The sequence below is a fragment of the Pyrgilauda ruficollis genome, unplaced genomic scaffold, assembly GCF_017590135.1.
Source record: "Pyrgilauda ruficollis isolate IOZ18807 unplaced genomic scaffold, ASM1759013v1 scaffold6, whole genome shotgun sequence".
NCBI classification, from domain to species: Eukaryota; Metazoa; Chordata; class Aves; order Passeriformes; family Passeridae; genus Pyrgilauda; species Pyrgilauda ruficollis.
In genome coordinates this window covers 1,687,230-1,707,519 of record NW_024527710.1, presented here as the reverse complement: position 1 = coordinate 1,707,519, position 20,290 = coordinate 1,687,230, and the positions used below count along the sequence as shown (strand labels likewise).

General features: G+C 37.5%; 1 protein-coding gene across 3 annotated transcripts in view; it reads right to left on the bottom strand.

Annotated features, from left to right (window-relative positions):
• Positions 1-20,290, bottom strand: part of DPYD (dihydropyrimidine dehydrogenase) — a 335,322-nt gene that overhangs the window by 83,675 nt on the left and 231,357 nt on the right. For 2 of the 3 annotated variants that reach the window (XM_041483444.1, XM_041483445.1), the window contains 2 exons: positions 4,268-4,388; positions 3,279-3,398 (listed from right to left, as the gene is read on the bottom strand). In XM_041483444.1, coding sequence (XP_041339378.1) covers positions 3,279-3,398; positions 4,268-4,388 — 241 coding nt within the window. Of the gene's footprint in view, positions 1-3,278; positions 3,399-4,267; positions 4,389-13,987; positions 14,026-15,439; positions 15,559-20,290 lie in introns of those variants that run through there. The other variant, XR_005956460.1, reaches the window with a different exon arrangement.

Genomic DNA, 20,290 nt, shown 5'->3' with positions numbered 1-20,290 from the left:
AAAACACTGACTGTGACAACTCAAAACTAAATAGGGCTTTCAAAGTAATCCCATTAAGTCTCTCCTTCTTTGAACATTTTTTTTAAAAAACATTTTAAAAAGAACAGAGACAAAAGTCTGTTCTCTAAACATCTCAGGATTTGGCAATGATGTTAATAAACATTTTTCCTTATCATTTTTTTGTGTGTTAGATAAATCATAGGAAACTACCTGTGATTTAGTAATTGAAGAGGAATTATAAAAAAAAAAATCCTGCTTCAAAAATTAACCTCCTGCATACTTAGAAAAATAAAGAATGAACCTCCTGCATACAGCTGCTTCTGCATGAGGCAGACAAGAAGAGACGGGATGAGGAGGGCAAGCGGAAATTTTATATGGAAAATATTTTTTCAGTACATGGCCACATAGGAGGACATTTTTGAATACTGGAGGACAGGGATGTCTGTCAGTCAAAATGTCAGGCAGCTGCTAGGCCAGGGCACTAACACATCCTTGTTATTTGCTCTTTGTTGGAAACTTTCACCAGACTCAGAGGAGGGAGTTTGCACTCACCTGGAGAAGGCAACCTGCACTGCCCCAACACAGTGAATTTATAAATCCCTGAAGAACTTTGGTCCTTTAAGAGACTGACTTCTTGTCCCGTGACCTGGTCACTGCCAGGGCCAGCAGACAGACACAGGGGCTGGATAATGCTGAGGGTCACCACTGCTGAGTCAAGGCGCTTTTCAGACCTCACCAGGACACCCAAGGGGACCCTGTGCTGCGACCTCCACAGGGCTGGGGCCAGCTCCCACCTCACCCACGGTCACACAGCACCCTGAGGGACAGAACTGCCTCACTCACTGTACCTCTGGGCCATGGGAGCATCACTGCCAGCACACAATCTATGCACATGGAAAAATCCAGAAAGCCTGATCCAGCTTGGCTGTGTGCTGTATCTGCCCTAGGTTTGTGCATGACAGAACAACAATGAACCAGCTGTGCTTTGGGAAAACACGCTGAAAATGAACCAGACTTATTGCTTCTGTGATAGTGCTGTCTTTCACTTCAAAAATTAATTATCTCTTGAGAGGAATTATTTGGAAAAAACAACAAAAAACTTACTGACTCTATCAGATAATAAAATAAAACAAATTTACGTATATCAAAATAGAAACCCAATATGTTACGCTGGGAAGTAACTTTTGAAGCCAGGACCACAGAGCACTTCCCACCAAGCCTGTAGGCATGTAAGTGGTGTTCCTGCCATTCCACAGACAGGAGAAATAGAGCACGGAAAGGTCAAGTGTCTGGCTGCAGGCACAGCTGGAACAGAAGTACGGCCACCCTGCCCCTTGCTCTGACAAGATGACACGCTCTCCCACTTTTTGTCTTCTTGTAAGCATGCTAGCTCTCCTGATTTAAAATTGCTTTCCTGCTTTTGGAAATTTGTATACTGCTACACCTGACTGCTGAGCACGAAGTATTGCAACGTGCTGCCAGGCTATTGACTTTATTGACTCTGTGGCTTTCTTTTGTGCAAGGAGTTGTGGCATTGGGACCCAGTGATGACTCTTTCAAAACATAATAAATTGACAACATCTCCAGTATTTTAAATATTTTTTAAATAAGCAGATTTGCATCATAGGTAATGGTGCATCCTAAAATGTAATTTTCTCTCCCCTCTGATACACATAAAACTTCAGGAAAAAAAATTCACACTTACACACATACACACACACATATATATAAGAAAAATAAAGAAGCAACTTTTCTTCGGGTCCATTTAGTATTATAAACCACAGAAGTGCTAGAACATCCTCACTTACAGCTGGGCATGCAGGTGCCACTGTAATTTACATTGCATACATGTTTCAAATTTGTGACATAGACACACTTATCTAAAATGCAGCCATTTAATAGATTTTATTAGGCAGAATTATGGTAGGAAGGAATATTCACAAATTGCAACTTAAATGAGAAAATGTGAATGGTGTTACTTATATAAAATACTACTGCAATAGTTCTTTTATTAATTTTTAATGCACAGCACCCACTGTGACCTCCTTTATTCTTTTCCTGTCAACATGGCAGGCTAGAGAAATTGAAATGGGCTGTAGCTGTTCTCTTCTTGTTCCCCTCTTCCTCCCATTTTGCATAACATTAAAATATAACATCTTATTGGACTGTCACTGTGAAACCATTATGCGATAGGCATAATGATTTTTTCTGATTGTTATCACTTTCTTACTTTTCAGCATTCTCTAAAAAATTCCAAATTCTATGTAGTTATCTAAGGCAATAACACAATTTGCCACTGAATACACTCATCCGAATTAAAGTTTGTTTAAAAGTCATCTTTTGCTGCATTTCCTATGGTTCTCTAAGGATAACACCAGTCACATAAAAGAAAGCATTTTTTTGCCTGTCTGGTCTCCTCTGATTACTTTTTTGGGGTGAAGTAGGAGGCGGGTCCAATAGAGTAACGTTTGGTTCAATTGGGAGGATGCTATTACTTTTTTAATGTATATTTACTGCTACTTTTATCACCAAGGAGACTAATCTCCATACCAGTAAAGCCAAGAAACTCACAGTATTGTCTTTGCAGGGCCAAGTTTGTGTTGTCACAGCAACAACAGAGTTCACAGGGTCAATAGATTAATACATTAGTGTGCACCGGCACTGAACTGGAGTGTAAAAGTTTTGCAGCCAGTTTGAAAATTAAACTGTAAAGCAGGAGTTGAAAATATGGGCTAGACAAGACATTCTTGTATATCTTGAGAAACAGGCTACAAAAACATGCATATATTTGCCTAATACTGTCGATCATTTTTACCACAGTGGGAAGAGGAGGAAATAACCTCTCTGGAAAAGGTGCACTTAGTGGGAAGGAGCAAGGAAGGCTGGAGACTGGGCTATGAAACATACACTACATTTGGATTGTTGATATTTCCCCCTGCGATGCCCTTTCATTAGCCTCTGTCTAACGTGGGGCCTGACAATTGTGACAGGATGAAAAATTTGAGGAAAAGCGAGGGTCACGAGGGAAGAGATTTCCTTCCCTCTCCAGTGACCCTATCACAGTATTCTGATGCAGTGCTTTACCATTAAGGAAAGGGCAACCCAAGAGCCTTCACACTTAATCTGTTCCATCTGTCATGACTTAGAAACATTGACCAGCAGTGAGCTTTAAGGACTCGGTGCGACTGCAGACATGATATTCTAGCCCACTACAAGGACCTCCTGATGTTTTGAAAGCCTCCAAGGAAGTACCATGCATCAAAAAGGGCAACACCTACCTGACACGCCACCATATGTGGTCCTCAGTCCTCGACCAACTGCTGGCCAAGGTGTGCTGTCTGCTTTCAGTCCCATCAGTCCTGACACAGTGTTGGTGGCTGTAACACCATCTGCGCCACCTGGGAAAGAAAAGGTCAGTCGCTTTTTGTTAAATCATGTGTAAGAACAAGAGAGGATAAAATACCAAAGAAAAGCTGTGAAACTCTGAAATAACTAGAAATTCAAATAAACAGCTGGAGAGCAAAAGCAACAAACTGCAAGGGGATGCACAGAAAGGTCCTTAAGACCGATCCTGGGAGAACAAATTTAGCACTAGCTTCAAGGCAGGCTGCATCAGCTGAAAGAGCTGTAAGGGCTATAAGACAGCATGTGGGAATGCTGGGGCTGACAGGCAGATCTCTGCCCTTCAGCTGTGTGGGACAGAACCTGCTACAGCAGTTTTCAACACCTGAAGGTACCCCAAAACAGTGGCCACCTCTTCCAAGCTTCTGTGCAGGAAGACAAAAGAAGGAATGTGATAAAGAAACAATTACCATGGTTCTAAATGATGGATTAATACACCTACTTGCAAACTTATTGGCTGCCACATTGTACATTAAGCTCTAAGGAAAAAAAATACATATATACCTTCAAGTAGTATATTTTTGTTTTCTCAGAACACACACACACCATTTTCACTGCTAAATATAGGAATAGGGGGATTTACAGTGGTATGGTAAACACATAAATATGACAGAATTAAGAGCATGCAGGGAAATACTATACAGTTTATTGTTAACAGTCTAACTTGGTTCTCTTTATATATTGCTCTATTCCAGATGCATGAACAAAATTAGGAAACCTTTGATCACTGTGCTTTTTCTAAATACATCAAACAAAATATCTTCATATTAGTTTCTGCTGTTATCTGTTATTCCAGCAATGTTCCTATCTTACACCATGCAGCAAATCAGTAAATCTGCACGTCCTGCACACTGGAGTCACTCACCTTCCTGCGCAGCCATTGCAATTTTCACAATATCAGTGACATTTGGGGTCAGTTTGGCAAAGAAAGGAATGTGAACAGCTTGTCTAACCCAGCGACAGATGTTCCGTACCAGCTCTGGATCCTGTTCAAATAGGCCAGATAAATATAGAACATAATTAAAAGTAATATGAACAAAAGGTATACTAAGGAAATAGAAAACTTTGCTCTAAGTGGCTATGCTGCAATTTTGTAAAATTGCACATCAGAACTGAACTTCATCTCATTAGTTAACTTATTTCAGACACACCAAGTAATTGCAAATCCACTGCAGAAAGGTTAGTTTGTGAAAAAAAGGAATTTTTTTTTTTTCAGAAGACAAAGATATCACAAAATGTTCCCTTCCCAGAGAGAGGAAAATACCATTTTAGATGACAGAGACTATTTTACCCATTTATTTTAAAAAATAATTTTCAGTTTTAATGACTCACTCTATGTAAGGTACATTAAAAACAAGCAGTATCCTATAAAATAATGTGAATCTGAAGCATTGTCTGATCATGCCTTGATCAGAACAAGGATGAATCGAGGTTGCAGGGCTATCAGAATGCAATTCAGCATTTCTGAACTCTGAGAATAACTTGGGATGTCCATAGTGTAAATGAAAGATCAAAATCTCTGTTAAAGTCAGAAATCGAAATCTTCAAGTGTTAGCTTTCCCTGATTTCCAGTCATTTACTTCTCTTATGGAATACATCTCATGTAGACAGTAATCAGCTACCTTTTCCACTGAGGACAGCTCAGTGGAACTAACACCTGCATCTGGCACATAGAAGGGTTCTTGCTCAACGTAACTCTTGTTTATTTTTCTGTGGCCAATTCATAATGCTCCTCAACATGTACCTTAAAATTTGCAATACTGATGCAAGGAGAATTTGGTGCATGTTCTGGTTAAAAACTGAATGGTGCCAATACAAGATTTAGCACAAGTACTACCTGTGGGTAGGGTAATCAGTACTGCAGCAATTATTTACATTTACTAAGTCTTTATCACTCTCTCAGATAATGAAATCTGTCATATATGAATAATCTTCTCCCATTTGGATATTGTAAAAACTCAGAAAGCTGCATTGCTATGTAGTAACTGAGAATGGGATGAGACTAAATGAAATTTCCTTTAAAACAATGCAGTGGACACCAAGGTTGCCAGTCTAGTGAACACACAGGAAATACCCTCTTGTTGTTTTTCCTTTTTACACCAATGGTTAAATACAAACAAAAACCCCACAGGCTGTGCTCCTAGAAAGTACACAGTGCTTGACATGAATAGTAAAATCCTAAGACTTAGCTCTGGCATCCCAATAAAAGCGGTGATCTCCCGCCCATGCAGCTGCCATGAAATATGTATGAAACGCTGCACCGGCAGTATGAAAGTAGTTGCAGCTTTGACTTTCATTTCTGTTTTGAATTTCCTTGAGGCCCAATGCAGAAATAAGAGACCCTCTAGAAGACATGAATTGTATATACTTTATGTTAATTCTTCTCCTTAGAAATCCTTGTGATAACGTTAAGGATGTTGGCACCACATAACTCATTATGCTGACTTCATTGTGCTTATAGTGCTGCCATAAAAATTCTTACTCTAACACACTAATGCCTTAAAAAATACAATTATTTTAAACCACATTGAGTAACTTTTTGGGAGACATCTTTCATAAAAGCCAGTTTTCATCCTACCTAAGACAATTTAACTAGTCCATCTTTCATAATAAATAACAATTGTTTGGTATTTTCCCCAAATGAAGTAAAGATCTTTATTTTCAATCAGTTCTACTTCTCACACACCAAGACTGATGCAATTAATGTAATGGGATGGTCTTCTATTTGTCATGATAGTAAACAGTTTAAATACCTGATCGCACAGCACATGATTATAAAAAGCCCTTTTGAAAGGCTCACTTGTATCGGCCTTGGAAAATTGCCCCTTTTTGGTCCTCATAAAATCACAGGTGAATTAATAGGAAAGTAATTCCAAAATTCAAGTGAAGGAGGTAGAATCTTTCATCCTATTTCACTTAATATTCCAGGGGAAAAAAAGAATGTTTAGTGAATAAAGATTGAAAAAATGAAGCAAAAGTTAAAACGGTGCTTTGTTGTATAGTGAGACAGTTACTGATAGCAATTGGAAAGGTAATAAATTTTATAGAAATAAAATTAGAATTCCAATTAAACTTGACAGTTCTGAACTGAAACAGATATTTCTGAAGGTTATTTTTCCCCCATACTGTTTTATACAGTTAATTTGCACATTAAATAAATCTCCTACAAAGACAATGCTGGTTAACTTTAAAAAACGTCAGTTTACCCTTGTGCCACACCCAAAAGCCACACCCATGTGATGTATCTTGCTGCTTCCCTTTACAGTGCAAGTCCTGCAATGGAGTTGTGCTGGAACATCCAGGTGATCCATTCTTCCACCCTCCTCCTCCTCTCCTTGCTCTGCCTCCAGACCCTCCTGCTTGGGTTCCTCCCAGTGCAGTGAACACCAGAGAGCCACCTCAGCCCATCCTCTGTCCCCTCCCAGCACTGACACTGGGAGTGCCCAGGGGCACAGCCTGAGGGATTTCCGTCATGAAGTCACTCCCTGAGAACACCAGAGCTCTTGTGCTCTATCTGTCCCCTCCCAGCACTGACACTGGGAGTGCCCAGGGGCACAGCCTGAGTGTCCCTGCTGCAGAGGGATTTCTGTCATGAAGTCACTCCCTGAGAATACCAGAGCTCTTGTGCTCTGCAGACAAGACAACTAATGTATTCGCAAAGAGAAGTAATATCCTCACCTGGGTTTGTTTAGCTTCACGTTTTCTTCCTTAGATCATTAAGAGAAGTCATTTGTTCATTTATAAATTTTGTAATTTCCTACTCTACTTACACCAACTACTTGGAAAAATGCATTCTAAGCAATCAGGTGGCTGAAACCAGAAGATATTGATGTCACTGGACAGAAAATTTTCATAGGAAATGAATAAACTACATTTGTATAATCTACAGGAAGTTCACTCGATGGTGCACAACTTCTCCATAGAAGCTTCCTCACCTTTAGATGAGGACCAATTTGCAGAGGTCACACCAGAACATACTTTTGAGAAACACTAAAGTGATTAGAAATAGAGAATTCACTTCTATATGCAATCACTGACTAAAGAAATGCAGCTCAAAACTTCAGATTTCTGAGAATATTAATTTGACCCATTCAGCAAAGTTTTAAACTGGGCACAAATTTCACAAAGTGAGTAGCATGATTCCAAAAACTAGTTTTGAAGAGGTTCTGTACAAGCCTCATTTTGCCTAATAATTTGACTGACTGAGGACCTCGCACCTACTGGGATTTCTGAAAGACTGACCCCAATTCACAAATCACTTTTTCCAATTCTTTCTTGGATTTATAAAACATTCAAGGATAACCATGTAACTTGTGAAAGAATGAATCTTGAGGCTCGTAAATCACCTTATAAAACAAACTGTCAGTGGTAATGCAACAAAAGTATCTTTTTTACCCCAATCTAAGTTTATGAAAGTGCCTGCAGCTTTTATCATTGATAAATTGGTGACAAAGTCTGTATAGTCAAGAAATATTTTCTAAGAGGCTTGATATGTAAAATGTTACTAGCTGTAAAAAAAGCTGGGCATTTGTATTCACAAAACCAACAAGATGAACTAAATAAAATATTATTCTGCTTAATTTAGTAGAGGATTGCACTGCTTTTGGTTCAGAGTCTACCACGTTGCTAAAAATTACATTCTTTCATTAGACATAACTTGGTTTGTTGGTTCTTTCATTAATAATGATACAGTGTGATTGTAACAGAACGTGTAGCATAATTTTGCACTGTGTATCAATCCAGAAGAATGAACAAATGCTCCAATGGACTGTAACATCCATTGCCAGCACACTTTGTTTATCTGCTGTATTTTAGGTTTTTTTTAAACAAATCTCATCTAAATAAAAGCTTGGTAAAATTATCATTGGCTAAAACATAATATTGATTCATGCACTGTACACCTACAAGAATCTGTTGGTAATTTAATACCATATAAAGTCTCTTTTGGTATAAGCTGTACATCAGTGTGTCCTCTGTCTTCCTGTTAATCAAATAATGCTTGTTTATTCCAAAGGCACAGGAGATTTGAATGTTACAGGGGTTGTCTTTTTACTTCCCTAAGCAACAGTACAGAATCATTTTTCCTGAATATTCATTATAGCCTTGGGCTAGATGAAGCTTTTAATCCTAACTACTCATTGCCAATGGGTAGATATTCTAGAGGAAAAACAACTATTCACCTTCTTTTTCTAAATGATCACATGATAAGCTTAACTACAACCATAACTAGGAGTATAAGTCCTAAGAAATTAAAGCAGCAAGTTGTCGACTGATTGCATTTGGCATCAGTAATGAGATGAATCCCCTGTCCTATCAGCCCCAAGGCAGATACATCCTGCATGTTTAAGAAGCAGCGTGAAAATGCTGTGCACAGAGTAGGTCACCTCTCCTTGTGTTTCATGGAAAGAAACAAAACCATTATGAGATTACCACAGAAATGTCTGGCTGCAGATTTTTGGAAATTTTTACTGTGACCTATTTTCAGTCTTCTTTCAGGGCCCTCATTTTTTCACTATCCTGTTACTGCACAATCTTTACACTGTATTTAGAACACCTCTCTGAGGTAGAGAATTACGATTATACCAGGAAAGAATGAAAACTCAATTTTCTTAGACCAAATCCTGACTCTACACATGTATGAAGGCTTCACTACATAGACCTATTGGATTTATCACCACACATCACGCTGATGATTTGTGTTGGTCCATTATCCTGACTGTGAGGATGGGAAGTTCTAGATGGCACAATGAGTGTTGCAAGATACAGCAAGACCTTGCACGTAAAGTCCTCAACCTTCATCTATCACTGACTACAATGACCTAAACAACAAAGTTTCAGAAATTAAAATACTTTATCGTATTTAATGCAAGAGTAAGTCTAATCTTCCTCATACACATCAAATCTTTGGTGGCCACAAGACTATTCCAATGTATCTTTGTTGCCTATGAGTTTTATGGCTAAATAATGCATTATTTCAACATGTTTGGAATTCTAAATGCTGATACTAAGTTACAGAGAATTTATTTTGTCTTTTTTATTAATTTAGCACACATGTAGGAGACTTGAGATTTCTTATATACAGCTAGGCAAGTGCAACAACAGTGTATCCTTCTCATGGCAGGCTTTCTTTCTGTACTGGCTCTTCAGAAAGAAATCTTGTATTCTTGTTGTATCTATTAGCATTGGAGGAATTTTTTACATGAAAAAATGTTCTACAGTTAACTTCTCATTCTGAGCAGTAGACAGATTTTTCAAAATAGTACTCCTAGCTAGGGGAAAAGGAGGGAGTGCTTTTATGATCACAAGAATGATGCAGCATAATAAAAGCTTTTTAGATGAGAATTTGGAAGACTCAGCCATTAAATTTAATATATGTACTACTCTACTGTTGCATTCAACAATAGTCTACTAGGGAAGAGTTAAACCTAACCTCAGTCAAATTCTGCTGTCTGATGGCCCAAGAGGATCCAAATGCACCCTCATCTGAAAAGTAAAAAAGGAGAGGAGGATCTTCCCCTATATGCTGGTAACCTCGATGCAGCAGGTCAACTTTCTAGAGCATCCTACTCTCCCTCTGAACATTACAGTGGCACTACTGCAGTGTGGACAGGCAGGGGCAGGATGCATTTGGAGCAGCTTTAGAAAGTGAGAAATGATAATTTTTATAGACCCTTCATATATTCAATCCACTCTACTGGCTTAATGTGTACCTGTGGACCTGCATCTTTCACAGGGATCCCATAAATGTAATGAGGAAGAACTAGACTGACAAACTGTTTGTTTAAATATGGCTATCTCATATTTCTTGTCCAGAAAATCATGACTTAAAAAAAAAAAAACAAAAAAAAAAACCAAAAAACCCCAACCCTAATAACAGGAAAAATCCAACTCTGTGAAGAACTATTCCTTTGCTATTCATTAAAATACGAAGAAAAAATATGGGAATTCCAACTTAAAGCATTGCACATCAGTATCTGTCGCCTTCACCACTTTTATATATACATGTGTGTATTTTACTATTTATCCTTTACACAGTTATCTCTTCTCTTTCCTTGTATGGGACACCCAAAATTGTCTTCATAAAATTGTGTCTCTCTAAACCTAAAAAAAAATTTCCACAGTACCAAAACACAGAATTACAGTCAGTCACTGCAGCAAGAGTCACCATTGCAGAATTTCATGCTTAGTTTTACTGCCTCCTTACACCCTAGAAAGGAGCAGTTCAGGTTGTGCATTTGTCCCATTTCAAACTTAATTAAAGCTAACAATTTGTTTAAAGCCTGTCAAAATAAGGGAAGGATTTCCCAGGATAGAAGATGAATAACTCTCAGCTTCTCATCTGGAGTAAAAAATTCTTCCTCATTTCTCAGGAAATTTGACAGCTTTTGGTCAACATCTATTGACCGCAGCTGTCAAAAAGAAAGAAATGAAGCAGTTTAACCTAAGGCAGGAATCACAATTTTCACGGTTGTATGTGAAGCTATCTATATATATATATTAGGAAAAAATTTAAAAACTGGTCTAAATTACATCAGAGGCTTTGGGTTAGCCTGGTCAGTCTCACGAAAATGTAGCTGCTGGTTGAGAGCTTATATCCCTCCAGCAAGAACTCATGATGTGATGTGATGTGAAACCAATGCCACACAATAAACTTTTAGAGATAATGACAGAATTCAGGACTTTTTTCCAGTCAATACTGTATTGCTTTTTGTCATAAAATGCAAGATGTACTAGTTTAGCCAAAAAAAAAAGAAGAAAAAAAAAAAAAAAACAACAAGAACCAACCCCCAAAAATTCAAAAGCTCTTTAAATATCTTCCATAAAATGGTACAGGAAAATCCCATCCAGGATAGCAATTCATCCAAAGATGAATAATTTCATATTTTGTTCTAGGAGAATAAAAAATGTTTCATCCCACTTAAGCCTTCAGCTTTTATTAATTAATTTGCACTTTGAAACAAGAGGTCTTTTCAATGTGAAGGGAGGTTGTAGAGGTGGGGTTTTCGGAAGCATTTCTAAAAGATCAGAGATTCAGATGAGAAAAATTAAGCAAATTCCACATAGTTACCATTTCACTAAACTACCATAGCAACGATGTGCACTGTGACTATTGTTCACTGGTTTAATTCAAGGACATACTTATTTTCTACTCTCTTACACACTCTAAAATGCTCCTTTCTTTAAAAAAGGTCTTTTGAAACAAGTCTACTGAGTAAATGAATACATTTATGTTGTTTTTACACAGCAAAATGTTCTCTTTATAATTCAAACAAAAACTGTAATATTTTTGAACTGAGAAGATATCATATGACTTATATAACTCAGCATGTCCTACTAGTGAAACAAGCACATTTTTGCTTACAAAATACTGCATATTAAGATGTAGAAGTATAGCTTGGAAAATTCCCATGCATTTTTGCAGATTACTTTCATTCTTTTGGTTATAGATTTATCAATTAGGCAAAAAACATTACCATTTGAAAGTAAAGACATATTTTTATCTTTAAATTTAATTAAAAAACCCCCCCAATCTTACAGAGAGTAATGACTCCCAATTCATAATGTTTTTGCTAAAGTAAAAATCTAAGTGAGACTTGAGAGACCTGACTGAACTTTCTTTTCCCTGTGGTAAGTTATAAGAACTAAAAAACTCCTGTCACCTAACTCCATTCCTAGATGCTTGGACTTTATTAATTTAAAGTAAAGCTGCAAGCAAGGTGTCAAAATTTGATCAGCTGCTCCTTGTGATCTGTCACTGCAAGTTCCACTCGGGGGAGCCTAATTGAGATTCTCCTTTTCTTCCAGTGATACCAACGTGTCACTGGGCTAAAACAAGTCACTCTGGATTAGGTCCAGGTTTTGGGCATGGCTGAACTGAGAAGTCATAACTCCGAGACCCTGTCGATAAAGAGAGCAGCGGGCTTTGAGAAAAGCCAACAAGAGACTGGGGCTCCTACTTCTCAAAGGAGTCACAGGCTCTTCTCAGACTGCTTTGAAAAACTGAAAGAACAAATTGGTGTACATAAAAAAGAAACTTTAAATTCTAAAGCATATAACAAAATAAATCTTAAAAGACAGATAAAGGGTTTCTACAGAATCAGAATTTCAATAAATTTTTCAATTTTAGCAGATCCCTTTCTCCCTTTTCTTTCTTACTGCCCTTTGGTATCACAACTATTTCTCCCTATGTCAGCTCTTTAATTAGAGTCTTTGAAAGATGTTAAAAGCACAAGACAAATAACCTTTGATTGCCTCACTTTATTAAAAAAATGTGGAAAAGTACCTTGTTACAGTGTTTCTCTATTGCAGTACCCTCTGGAGCTGCACAAATGAATAACGCTTTACGTATGTCAAAAAACAGACAAAAATAAGCCAAACAAAAAGAACCCACTCCAATGGGTTTTCACTTTTCTAATCTAAAAGCTGCCAATTTTAACATAGGTCAGCATCCTAACTCAAGAATACATTTATCAAAGTGCTGTGTGGGAGATCCTCTTTGGACATCTTATTAGCAGCATGGCACTCCTACACCCCTTCTGGATACCACTGCACCTCATGACTGAAAACCCGTGTGCAGACAAGGTCAAAAATGAGCTGGAGATTTTTGATTGACCAGTACAGGAAAGTAAAAAACATATATTTGTGTTGGGAGTAAGAACAGCAATTAGAAGGATGTCAAGATCAAGCACAACTGAGACTTGAAAGGTTGGTTGCTGCCTTTAGTCAGCTTTGTAATTACTCCTTTTTCGAATTACAGAAAAGCATTTTGTTTTCTCCCCAGAACAAAGAGGAAAATAACTGAATTTGTTTTGAAAACTGATTCCTCTCTCTGTGAAGGTGGTTGCGCCATAGTGTTTTTCCTCATTCTTAATGTTTGGGTTTTGTTTCACTTATTTTTAATTTAAAAATGTTATTCTAAAAAACCAGAAGAAACATCTCTGTTAGAAAAACTTCCTAATTTAAAAATTAAAGACATTTTATATTTGCTTACAGTTATCTTACATGATAGGGAAAACAGTCCTTTTGTTTCATTATGATAGGTCTGTCAAAACTTCAGCAATGAGTATTTATAGCTATTGATTTGAATGCAATATTAAAGGCATTTAAGTCAGATGATTTTCTTTGGTTTCCAGAATAAAGATCACTAATAGTCAGCCTGAAAGGTTGATGCACAGTTGGCAGTCCAAATTACCAAATTATTTGTTCCAATATCAACTGGGCTTAAATATTCCAAGTGAAAAATACAAAACTGCACATTTATCACTAGTAAACTTCTTGGACACACTGACTGGAAAGATTTATTTAACAGTGGTGGTCTACGCAAAGCATTGACTAATAAAAATGCCTTTTTACCTCTGACAGAAAAGAATATCTTATACTGGTTGTTTCTAGCCAGCCAAAATAATGTTTCTCATAGCACTGTAAAAAGTGGTATGCAGCATGATTAAATAATATTTCAGCTCTTTAGTTCATGCAGAGGTCACCTGCTAGAAGGCATGAGGGTTTGATTAGGTTTACGTCATACATGAAATATTCTAAAGGGAAGCACTGAACTCGAATATGTGAAGGCTGCAACTACAAATACCTTTCTCTTGTGGTCAGGTAGGCAAGCTCTGTCCTTTCCTATAATAATAAGGCAGAAAATAAGGAATAAGTGAGGAAAGCATAAACCTTTGGAACACGAAACTAGGGAATTTAAAACCTATGTTCTGAGAAGAATTTGCCAGTGAGTTTTAAAATGGTGATCAAGTGGGCATGTATTCAGATTTGGCTACTGTAAAGAGCAAGCTTCCCAGCAAACTAACTTTCCTAGGAGCTGAGGCAAAATTTAAAGAAATACAAGTCTGATCCTTAAAACTCTCATGTAGGCAGTGAAGAGAGTAGTTAATATATTGCTAATTAACTTTATCCAACACTGGCATAAAACTGAAACCATAGAAAGAAAAAGTTACTAATGTGCACCAAGATAAACAATCTTAAAATATTTTATTTTACCTGCACAGTTATTTGTTGGTGATCACTTTGTTTCCAGTAAATCCCGTTTAACAGATATTATGGTTACAAAAAACTGCAATGCCTCATGATGCAATCACATACCCAAAGGCATTCCAAAGAGCCTGGGCATTTGCTCAAGTTTTCTACATTTCCCACTTCTGAAAACATCTCAGGGCATTAAAACACAATTTCAAGAACAAGTACAGGTTGCTATTTGGTTTAAAAGAAAAAAAAGGGTTGTTCCTTTATGGGAAGCACTCACTATATACTTCATTGCTGTTAGGCTATTGAAGTGTCATTAAAACAGTCAAAATCTTGAAGCGTCATTAAAACAGCCACACGGTGCCAGGTCACTGATAAAGTGACCAAACTAACATTCTCTGTGACATCTGTCACCCATAATGTGAATTTCAGCAGAAATGCTTCCATCATAATAAGATTGAAAATTAAGTGTAAACCCAAATAGCTTTCATGTCTTCATGATTTTCAATGAAACAGAATCACTTTTACATTTGCTAAGGAAATACACTCTGTAGAGAATGCCTCCCTTACAAAAATATAAGTCACCACACATAAACAGTATTTCAAACCTTATTAGCAGCCATAGCATGTCATTAAAAACTTTCAGCAAGTTGGTATGGTTGTTAACATTACTGCTGAATTTATAATCCCTTTCTATTTTCCATTTTGTCTTTTGAGTAATTCAATTAGAAATCCTTCAAAGCAATAACAGTGGATTAAATGTTGTCACCACAATATGAAATTACAGAATAGAGTTCTGATGATGAATTTATTAAACTTTGCATTTCAATTCAATTCTCCTTGAGTGTATAAAAAGCAGAATTCTTTAGACAAAACACCAATTAACTGTCGTACCTCATTATTAAGTATTGTCTCCTTTTAGAAGATAGAATACATGAGAACATAAAAGGATGCATGCAAGAAATCCATTTAAATCACAACATTTAATTACACTTGAATCCTGCAATGGTCATAGAAAAGAATTCTCAGATACTGGAGGAAGGTGAATGATGTAACCTACCCAGGAGTGACCATAAAGCCAGGAAGCTCTTCCTGCTCAGATTTCCAATGAAATAGCTCATGAATCAATTTTTACTTTGAAAGGAACTCAGCAAAAGGGTTTACTTTATGAGGAGAATTCTGAAGAATGAATAGAAAAAGAAAAGAAAGAGACATCTGACAACAGAGAAGATGAAAAACCAATCCAAGAGGTTAAAAAACAAAACCAAGTTATCATAAAGGATGATGTTGGACCATGATCAGTGTGGGACCATGAACATAAGTCCACAAAACACATCTCCCGACCTGCTAAAAAGTCTGTTTAGGTCTACATTTGTAGGAGTTGAAGCAGGCCACCAGCAGCACCCCTTCTCCCTGCACATCCTAGCTTCCTTCCCAGCAAAACAATGCCCAGTGCAGCACATCCCTGCACACACAGAGTAACGGGATCACTGCCTCAACCAAGGAATCCTTGTTTCTCAGGAACTGAATCTCCTGCTTCTGTTGAGCTTTTCCCTCAGTTGAGTTACCAAGGCTCCTCTTCACAGCCATTTGCTTGGGCAGCAGGCAATTCCCCTCCTCCCCCCAGTCACCCACTTTTATGGAATTAACACTGCCTTTGAAGCACTTTGGACTCTGAGAAACATGACTGAAAGAGGTCATTTGGTCAAGACGCCCCAAAGCAAGAAAGTGCAGTGGCAGATGCACAGACACTGAGATCACCTAGGATTATATTTTGAAGAACCAGCCAAAATGGATGACAGTGGCCAATGCAAGAGAACAACAAGACGTACGAATCCTGAAACTCCACCACAAACACCAACACGAACCTCACTCATGCTGGTTTATACTGGAATTTGGGTGACAATGTCCACACTGCTGCTACAGCCCAGAGTAGCACCACTCTGCTGTACTTTGCATTAATTTGTAGCAATAACTGATACAGAAGAGAAGAGCGAGGACTAATACTGCCTGCAGGACTCAATGAATTATACTTAACCAGCATATTATTGTAGGCTGATAGTAGAATGTCACATGAACACAGATATAATCAAATTCTGTTTGGGGCATCATTTATTTAAAATACTTCAAGCTCCTTGCTGGCAGAGCAACAGCGAATTAGCATGCTATGCTGTGCACTTCAATTAAAAAGCAGCCTCATCTTTCCCATTTCCAAGGTACAGCAGAGCAAATCTAATTGTGCCATGCAGTCAGCTCTCATCTTCGCAGAGTAACCAGGGCTTTGGGGTTTTTTTCTTTTTGCTTTTGACAGATTTGTCGTCCTCTGAATGAGGCAATGTAGGCTTTTATGAAACTTGCCTCCTAATTGCAGGCAATAAACATAAGCACAGCCAGCAGCAGACACTGTAGCAAGTACAACTGAAGCAAAAAGAAAATAAAGGTAAGAAAAGAATCACAAAGCAAGTTCATTTTACATATGATCTGAATAGTTAAAGCACCAGAATCTGTATTTCAGTGCTCACAAGAGACATATACATTCCTTCTTCAATATAAACTAAAAAAAAAAAAAAAAAAAAAACCAAATAATTCCCCAAACCTAGGGCTTAAATGCTGAAATAGGCAAAGATTTTTTGCTATTTTGGGGAGTTAGAAGGTATGACTAATTAATGAGAAATAGTTATACACCAGGATGCTATTAACTTTTGCAATATTTGCTTATAGCACTAAGGCTAAGATCTTTGAATATGAGATTAGTCACTTTTGGCTTGAGACCTTGTTCATACTGATTATCTCACTCCAAGTGAACACCCAAGACCTTTTATGCAGTACTCATTTCCTATTCCTGGTACAAAGAATACAGTGCCTTTGGTGAGGAATTGAACAGGGTGAATCCACAGAAATGGTTGTCCGAATGGACTCCAGGAGGGCAGGTACTGGGAGGTTCCACTCGGACTGGCACTAGCACCACCACCAGTGAGGCTGGCCACAGCTTTGCCTGCCTGAGCCCTAAAAACTCCAGAGATGGAGAGCACACAGTTCCACCAGACAACATATTTCTGATCTGCATCACCTTGTTAGGGTATTTTTTTCCTAATGCACAATTTGAAATATTCAACCTGCAATTTGTCCCTTGCTCTATCATCTGATGTGACAGACAATAATCTTCTCCTCTTTGTAGCTACTCTTGCAGCATCTTGTCACATCCTTTCAGGTAGCTGTAAGCTGTTCTTTCCTTCCCTCTGTTGTTTTTTACTGCCCACTAGGCCAAGGAGACCCACTGATAATTTTGAAGACTTTGGGTATCACTTGTCCTAATCAATCTTGTTCTAATGTTTCTTGGGAGATGTACATTACAGCTCTCAGACATAGGGTTTCATCCTAGCAGGAATGCAAAGTAAATTCAGATTACTGACTCAATTTAACTATACATTCTTGGCAGAGTAGCTGGAGAAACTTGTTGACCTTTAGACTAAAATCAAAAAACCAAACACTTAAATTTGTTGGTTTCATATGGCATTAATAATTCTGAATATTCAATGCCACTCTTTAGAAGGAAAAGTAAGAAAAAAAAAATAAAACATCTTTGCATGGTTTCCAGTGAAGGACAAAAAGTGCACCACAAATACAACATCACAAGTTAGACATTGAAACATGAGTGCTACCATCTCACATGCTTGATTTATTATTTTCCTAATTTTATGCTAAGATTACTACAGGATTGAACTATAGTGGGAAAGTGACGCTGTCATTTTATAATAATCTGCTGTTCACCATGTTGTCTTTATATTTACTATTAAATGTTTTGTACACATAGGTTATCTGATTCAAGGAAAATCTGTGCATTAGTGCTGGTGCTGGAAAACTTAATGACAAATTCTATTACAATTTTTAACGATATCCACTTTTATACCATTGCAGATTGTTACAAAAGAATACAAACCTTAACTTTATTATCATTAATCAGCATTAGTAAAAATAATTGACATTTTATACAGAACCAGCTTTAAGTAACTTATTGGCAGCAATACAGATACCTCTTAATATTACCCTCTGGCTAGCTACGCTGTTTGGGCGCCAGAGTGTCTGCACTAATGACTTGGAATTAAAATCAAATAAAAGCTGAGAACGGTAATTCAGTGTAAAACAAACAGCCATACCTAGAACCGATTTTTATATATGTAATTTGGATCTACCAGGATCCTTTTTAATTTATATTAAATATATAAACTGCAGTTGATATAAAGCAGTGAAAGCGTTTGATACTAGACAACAAAATAGGATAGAGAAAAAACAAATCTGATATTCCCAGATTTCTACACTTACCCTGTGGGCACACCATAGGAATTGGAATGAGAAGAAAAAGTAGACAGTGTAATTAACCTTTCCTTTCCCTTTTTTTAAAAACAACAACAAAAAGGCAAAACATGTTAGACATTATAAATAGTAAAAATACACATTTTTCTGCCATTATTCTTCATCTCAGCAATTTCTGTAGTTTCCTGAGGATTTAATGTGCTTAGGCATGAAAGAGACTTAATCCTTGAAAAAAATTCTTATGAAGACATGGATTATGTTATCAAAAAGATTTAAGAAAACCTGCTTCACAGTACAACCAGGAAAGCTGCTCTGCCTCTCAAAGCCTCACGCCCTGACTTCCAGATATCGAGTGGAGTTTTTTTTCTAGAGCATATCTGAGCCCTGTCTTCCCCACACCACCTGTGTATGACCTATTTGACTTCAGCTCTGGGTTGGGGTGGGGGAGAAATAATACTAAAATACCAAAGTACTATCTAGCACTTTTGTATCTTCTGATGGGGTCTCCAGGGGCCACCGTGTGAGGAAGCCCCCTGAAGGGCTATGATAAATCTTGTTGCACATATCATTACTTAATCCAGTTTATCCCCACCCTTTGCTTCAATAATCTACATTTAAAATCACTATAATTTAATTTTAGCCAACTCTGAAAAAGAACATTAGAATCTGGCTCTCTAAACATGGCTCTTTTTATTCATTTATTCATCTAAAGAAGTTGATTCTTTTCTGAGCTCTCATTTTGATAAAACAAATAAGAAAACACAGGAAAATGTTTAAGCAAGAGTAGAATATATGAAACATTCCAAGGAATATCATACTGTATGGGGAAGACAGAAATGTTATTATAAAAGCATGCATGTATATGTAAAGAAACCTTCTTTCTTTATGGATCTGATCTCCTCCATGGAGAGTCACAAATCCACACGATAGCCCTGAGTGCTCAGATTTTGCATTTGCTTCTCTGATTTTACAATAGCTGAAAGATATGTAAAAACTCATGTAGCCAGACAGCTCCCTACTGACTACACATCTAAGCAACTTCACATGCATACATTACTCCAACCACTGAAAGCTGGAAATAAAACATACATAACAAAAATAAAAAAACCTCATGCTTGAAAGAAGCCTGTCTCAGTTTGGGACCTCCAGGGCTCCCCTGACCAGACAGCACCTTCCACTGTGTCCTGCCTTCTCAGGCAGGGACATGCCAACCTACTGAGTTATGCTCTGCAGACTGAAGGGAGGAAATTTCTTCAAAAACTTACAAACATGGCTAAAATAGCAATTTGTTGTTGAATGTAATTCAGGGAAAAAATTAATAATAACTACTACTGTTTTGCTAGAGTTATCCTGGAGGGCTTTTATGATTCTCTCCCATTTTTAATCACAACTTCAGTAAATGACCACTGGCGATAAAAAGCATCCAGATTACTTTCATTAAAAATAATAATCTACAGCATGGACTAGATTGACATAATTTTATTCACAGAAAGCAATAAAATGCCCAGGACACTGTGCCTGACAGTATTGCTATGATAAAGCTATACTTGTGTCCACTTGAAGTGTTGCACTGATTACAGCTCCTAGAGCCTCCCTA